General features: G+C 40.0%; 1 protein-coding gene across 1 annotated transcript; it reads left to right on the top strand.

The window, feature by feature from the left end:
- Positions 1–3,367: 3,367 nt before the first annotated feature.
- Positions 3,368–5,280, top strand: LOC139656042 (cytochrome c-b). Its single transcript, XM_071533534.1, has 3 exons — positions 3,368–3,486; positions 4,280–4,456; positions 4,556–5,280. Exons 2-3 carry the CDS (start codon positions 4,285–4,287, stop codon positions 4,699–4,701), a joined length of 318 nt encoding a protein of 105 aa, XP_071389635.1. The 5' UTR covers positions 3,368–3,486; positions 4,280–4,284; the 3' UTR covers positions 4,702–5,280.
- The last annotated feature ends 1,730 nt before the right edge of the window (positions 5,281–7,010 follow it).

The raw sequence follows: 7,010 nt of genomic DNA, 5'->3' as shown, positions 1-7,010 counted from the left end.
ACAGTTGTTGTGAAAAGCCTACAAAATATGTAAATAGGCTGTACCAGGGGTTCACAAATGGTCCGATGTCACAGAGCCCCAAATAGACATAGATTAGGGCTATGGACCCCCATTTGATAAGAATGTGTCTCAGGGACTAGGAATGGGAAGATTTTTTTTAATTGTTTTGATACAGTATTGAATTGTAGAACTACCTATGCTGTACAAATAGGGGTGAGAGTGAAACCTGTGATTACAATAGTCACTTTTAAGCATCCTCTAATTGGGATGATTTGTAGTTAATGAAACTACAGTGAAATTAAATCATCCCTCATTTTCCTGAGGACCCCCTGGAAGCCCTTCAAGGACCCCTGGGGGTCACAGGACACTTGCCTCTTACCGCATTAACAACAGAAAATATGACTGCCATCTAGTGGCTGGTTGTGCTGAACCACAGCCAACACCACACCTAAGGAGAGCATTTGGAGAGAATTGCTGAGAGTAGTACCTCAATGAGTGTCACCATTATTTTAGACACCCGGATGTAGCCTACCACTAGCAGCTGTAAGGTCTCAGTTTGTGAGTAAATATATCAGAACAAGTAATCGATTTGACATAATTCTGTTTTAAAAGACTATCATGACTATTTTTCAATTTCCAAATAGACTGGAATTCTTTCCATATCATGCGGTCAACATACATTAAACACTAGATCATCTTAAGGTACAATCAGTGCTAGTTGACTAAAACTTTATGGTTTAACTAAATAGCTGGGGTAGCCTATATGATGGCAGTGGAAAACCCCATTTGCTGTTTGAGGATCTCCCATTAAAGCTCAGTTGGGACCATATCAGGTTATCAAGAAGACCTTGGTGTAGGTCTGTGGCTAAAACCATTGTCCTGCTGCCTTGCTAATGAGGCGCTGTCATCAAGAAAGAATGCATTAAGGCAACCAGAACTGCTGTTTGTAGTGACTGGAGTTTGTATCACCCTGAGCCTTCACAGTGATTCACTCTATGATAAGATATACACCAAACATCAGGACAAATTTCCAGACTCCTCTGCTGTAGTGGGTTGTCACACCAGTATTTACTGTGTACACACAGTTGCTGATTTACAAGTTACACCCAGTTCACAAAAATGGATCACTATTGCAGACAATGAGTCATGTGGCCTTTTGTTTGCTATATAAAGCAGGCATTCAGTTTCTGTTTCAGTGAATGTTAGAAAGGGCAAAGCGAGTGACCTGAATGACTTTGAACGTGGTGGTGTGGGGTTATATGCTTCTTCCAGCATCTCAGAAACCAGTGCTCTCCTGGGATTTTGACACACAGTAATAGTGTCTACTGTCTAAGGTTTATAGAGTATAGCCTGAGGGCAAAAGCAACTTGTTGATGATAGAAATTAAGGAATGGCAAATTTGCAAGTTAAAAGGCAGACCACAAAAAGCCAAAAACCTCAGCGTGGACCAAGATCCCCCTCCAGCACCTTGTAGGATTAACAATCTGAAGAAACCTCAAGGTTTTGAAGGATCTTAATGTGAAGGAGGCCAATTTAGCATTTGGGTGTGCCCTATCGCGCACCTAATAAAATGGTCAGTGAGCGTGGGCCTGTGGCATTAAAGTCTTCTCATCTGTCTGTGTCTGTCTCAAAAGACCACTGGGTATCAAATTTCAAGACTAGCAGGCTAGTCCCATTTTTACTGACCCCTGACCTACTCTAATTTAATCTTTTCCCTGTTCCACAGCTGGTCGTTGTCCTAAAAGCCCTTGACGTAATACAAGACTTTCATTCTAAAGCTAGATATTAATTCTTTTAAAAAATGGCACCATCTCTCTTACAAAATGATTGTTAGACTGGAACTGGGCCGCTCATATTATGGAAGATTGTAGCTTCTCAGCTATCTGAAGAACTATGCTTACATTAAAATGGCATTGTCTCTATTTTTGAATTACACATGAACTTTGTGTAGTAGATATAGCCTATATAGGTGGTAAAATGGAGTGAAAGCTGACAGTTTTCCATAATCTCAAACAAGGATCCAACCACTCCACTGATCTCCAATATATTTAATATTCTGTAAACCCCTGTAGTGCCTGTCTTCCTCTGTCAGCAGTTGAGGAAAAGATTATGCATAATGGCCTATATAATTAAACAAGCATCCCACTGTTAACTGATCAACCAATGACTAAATATATAATTTGCCTTCATTAGAATTTAGAATAAAGTAAAAACAAAGTAATAAAACAGAAACTAAAAAGGCAGATGTCTGCAAAATGCAGGTATGGATACCAACAGCTTTAGATAATCATTATTATAAATAAGAGTGTTAGGGGCAGTAGTCTACCTTCTCTCTGTTGGCCTAAAATTGCATCACTAAGGATCCTGGATATGAAATATAAAAGTGCCAGATAGTGATCTGAATTCCCTGTTAGTATTCATGAATTGTGACTGTGAGCTGGTTCTTCACTCAGAGGCATGCTTCCCACTGGCAAGTACAAGGGATGGTGATAAAGATCATGTCCCCCAACAAATTAACCGTAATCTACAGCATGCAACCTGCCCAAGTGGATGCCATCCATCCATCATCATTTATCCCCTTGACATCGTCCTCTGATGGTCTCTGTCCGTAGTTTGTACAACTCCAGGTGACTTGTATGAGATAGATGGAGATGTGAGGGAAGGACGGGACCATAGGGGAAGGCAGACACCAGAAGGAGACATCCCATGAATGCCAAGGTCACCTTTTCTCTCTCTTCCTTCTCTGTCATAACCTTTCCTGTATTCCAGCAATATGCATGACATCTTTGTCTTGTCCTCTGTCACATACTTTGCTGTTATCTTTGAGAAAGAAAGGCTTGGCCATGAAAATCCACTTGTCTTAAAACATTAAAATGCTGACAGCAATCTACGGCCAACGAAAGATGGTAGCACATGCTGTGACATAAGCATAGTTTCCCAGGCTGATTTTGGAAACTGTGTGATCTGTACTGATTGCACTCACGGGTCTAATCAATCTTGAATCAAGTTACTTTTTATGGTCACACGGTTGCCTGACAACAGAAAAAGAAAGATATGTCAATGTACGTTTCACTGAAACTCAAAATAAATGATTTAAGCCTGGGTCAGAGGGGATGGAAAGTGGGCTTCTTCTTCCTTTCCCCTCATTTCCGGGTTGGAACTCCAGTCCATTTCTATGGGAGGGGGTCAGTGTAATGTGTTGTCGACTGTTTATTTTTGTTGATCATTTTGACACCCGTAGGAAACAATCACATTGTCCCGGTCGATTACACAGTACTCTGGTTTACACAACCGTCTCACGTAACGTACGTGATGAAACAGTCATGTGAGTGGGAGGAGCCGTCTGGGAGTGACGTTTAACTGGAATAAATTTTCTATCAAAGGACGGAAGTGCTCTCGTGAATCACCGGTGACTGAGCCGGCAGGCGGACGTAAAAACTGAGGGATTCATTCTTAATAAATCGGCGAAATATACACTGAAAGGAGGTAAGGTGGTGTTTATGAAGGGTTTGAACCTAAATGGGAAGCGTTTTGTAAGTTGCTCTGGTCGTTGTAACTGCCGCTACGACTTTATTTTAGCTTTGCCGGTTATAAGGCTATCCGTGAAACGTGGTCTCGTCTCAGTGGGTCACATCATGTGAAAGAATGTCTAAATTCTAATTAAATGACTTTATTGTTGTTGAATCAGTCGCCTTTCTACCTATCGGGCATACTCTTATAACGTAGGTTAACGTTACACCGTTACATTCTTTAGATTCCTTGCCAAATTTTACTATCGAACGTTACTTCATTTGACGTTATCCAAGCTATTGCCGACTTTTTGTTAGAAATGTTCACAACACAAGGCCCGTGTGGTCTAAAGGAATTTGTAAAATAAACTCAAATATTAGAAGTTAAATTAAAAGTCAGTTGTAAACGTGCCCTGAAAAAGCCGGGCCACATCTGTTGCGCAACATAGAAGCGAACTCCCTCTTGTGGACAAATGAGGGAATAACCATTTTACGTAAATTTGAAAATAAGAGCAGTCCCTATTTAACTAGTTGTATGTGGAAAAACTACATAACCTACCCGTAACACGAGTTGTCTGCTGTCAGCCTTGTGAAAGTTGAACGTATTGTCTTCCTTGTTGCATTGCCAGTCACACAACATGTAAAACCACTATACCTACTGTTCTCTGGCATGGAAAAGACCCAATGCAAATGAGTTGTTGTAAAAAATAATGTGAGCTGTGCCTGAATAAAATTCCACTTACCCTGTGTATTTTTTTTTCTTTGAGAAGGAACCATGCCTGGAGACATTGCCAAAGGAAAGAAAGCATTTGTCCAGAAGTGCGCCCAGTGCCATACAGTGGAGAATGGTGGGAAGCATAAGGTTGGGCCGAACCTGTGGGGTCTGTTCGGACGCAAGACGGGCCAGGCAGAGGGCTACTCCTACACAGACGCCAACAAAAGCAAAGGTAAATACATGTGTATGGATAGTCTTGTGGTAGCCCTCGAAATCACGCTGTTTGGTTTGCATCATCATTGCATCAACTCTCTCCTCGCTTCCGTTCCAGGCATTACCTGGGAAGAGGACACCCTCCTGATTTACTTGGAGAACCCCAAGAAATACATTCCAGGAACAAAGATGATCTTTGCCGGCATCAAGAAGAAGAACGAACGAGCCGATCTTGTAGCGTATCTGAAGTCTGCAACTTCATAAAGAACTCGTCATCTATGTGTCTTTGCCATTTTTCTGTCTTCTTGATAAACTGTTCGCTGAAGGAGAATTTTTTTTTTTTTCAAGAATCTAGGACTCTTCATCAATTTAGTTCTTTCTTTTAAGGCCTTACATCTGGTGCAAGGTTGAGATAGTGCAGCTATCCCAATACCAGGCAGAACTGCAGACACTCTGAGTGGTGTTAGCATCATAAGTTGCCATATTTGTCACAGCTGTACCTCAGTTTTTACTATGTCCCTCCATTCTGGTGGAGTAAATGATATCCCCTGGTTTTAACAGGTTCCTTTTTAATATAATAAATTATTGAACCATATACTGTGTATTCAGAATGTAGTGAGTGAAAGCTGTGTGTAATATTTGTGTCATCCATTATTTTTTTCCAAAATGGTTACTTGGTTGATAATCAACATGTCTTAATCATTCAGTCCGTGTCTGTTTCAAGAATATGCCTTGAAGGTTCTGTCTGCTCCAGATTTGGGTAATGTCTTACTCATGACTGATACCTCACCTGTCTTTAACAATGTCTTTAGATTTGACAGTTGAATAAAAGTAATTACACTAAACACGTCCTCTTGCATTAGTTTGATTGTATGCTTACCCAGAGGTGAATATGTGGTCAGTTTTGAGATCTGGCTATAATTATGTGCTTGAATTGACAGTTAGGTCTAATATGGAGAGCAGAACAAGCTCGGATCTAGGACATAGGAGATAGCAGTTGGTTAGTCCAGACTCTTGTCTTCTGTGGTTCCTCGGTGGTGGAACGAGTTACCAAACTCCATTCGATCCACAGAGTCCCTCTCAATCTTTAAGAAAAGGCTAAAGAGTGAACACCTTCTCACCCGATGGACTGTCACAAAAAAAACCCAAAAAACAAAAACCTCTATCTACCTCTATGCACTCTATGCACTGCCTCGTAGCACCTATGTCCTGTTGGACCAGAACTTAGCTTTATGGCACTTACTCTCGTTGTTCTCTCCTGACTAGATCCTTGCTTGTGTTGTATGAAAATCTCATGTGTACGTTGCTTTGGATAAAAACGACTGCCAAATGTTGTAATTGAAATTGTAATATGGGAAATTAGTGAACCAAAGTCTAGAGTGGTAGACTTTGTAATATCTTAATATTTGCTAGCAAGTGTATATATATATTTTTTTTTACCACAATAATAGTTCAAAGTGACATTAAGTCCATGTCATGTCATGTTGTCTCTTTAAATTCATGAGGCCAATACCTCAACATCAGAATATGTGTTACCTTGTGTTGGTCTGATGTGTCTATGAGGTATATTTTGGGGTAGTTTCCTGAAGAGAGTAGTTTTTCCCTTTGAATGAAGAGACTGGCGTTTTGTACATATCTAAGTTGGATGTGGATTTGGAAGCTGATACATAGTCCACACATGTTGCATATTTTTACAGGATGTAGGTCATTTCAAAAGTGTTGTGACCCTAAATGAACTAAGGACAAAAAAGTCTGCATATTAACTAATGGCGTTGATTGGCCTATAATGAAACCTCGAGTATTTTTTATTGGTTCATTGCATGTAATCCATAGAAATGAGAAGAGTTTCAAGCAGCATGGTTTTGACTTGTCTTAGTCCTATAGGCCTGTATGGATGAAGAATACTTTTATTCATTGTAAATTGTGCATTTTACCTCCCTCTAGCGTTCAAAGTGTACAACTGCACTCACATTTTCTAAGGAGTGTGGTACTGCTTATTGTTGCATCAAGGAATTTGATTTTCTGACATCTTCCTTTTGCCAGTAATAACGGTCGATGTTACATGAGTAAATGCTATATGCCAACCACTGCAGTTTCTCCGTTTGCCAAAGTTTTGAGGTTAAGTGTAGGACATTGTTGAGTTGCAGTATTTCTATATGCTATGAAATTCATTTTCCTACAGGCGACAGTCTTTCACTTTGATTGCACTTGTCAGGCAGAGCTATCATAAAGGCACCAACAGTACCATCACCAAGGCTTTGTCAGTGAATTCAGATGAGGCCGCTATGTGTGCCAAATTGACGCAAGTAAAGTCTAATTTACACCATGTTAATTCACCCATTCAGCCATTATATATCTAGAGTAGCTATTCATTATTGCAAAAAAGTCAAATAAGAGTCACACATCATATAATGTGATGCAGTTAGTGATGTAATGGTAAAGCTAAAGAAAGGGTGGGTAAACTACCTTCAGTCAGTGATCATCATAGGTTAAACAGCCACCATTATAAGAAACAAACAAATATGATTCTATAAGAACATATAATTAGCCCAAGAATAATTATATAGCCTAGC

This window comes from Centroberyx affinis, unplaced genomic scaffold (genome assembly GCF_046629955.1).
Source record: "Centroberyx affinis isolate AG114_WGS23_722 - 3 ecotype Tasmania unplaced genomic scaffold, CSIRO-AGI_Caff_v1 ptg000166l_1, whole genome shotgun sequence".
NCBI classification, from domain to species: Eukaryota; Metazoa; Chordata; class Actinopteri; order Beryciformes; family Berycidae; genus Centroberyx; species Centroberyx affinis.
This window is presented reverse-complemented; position numbering and strand designations above follow the sequence as displayed.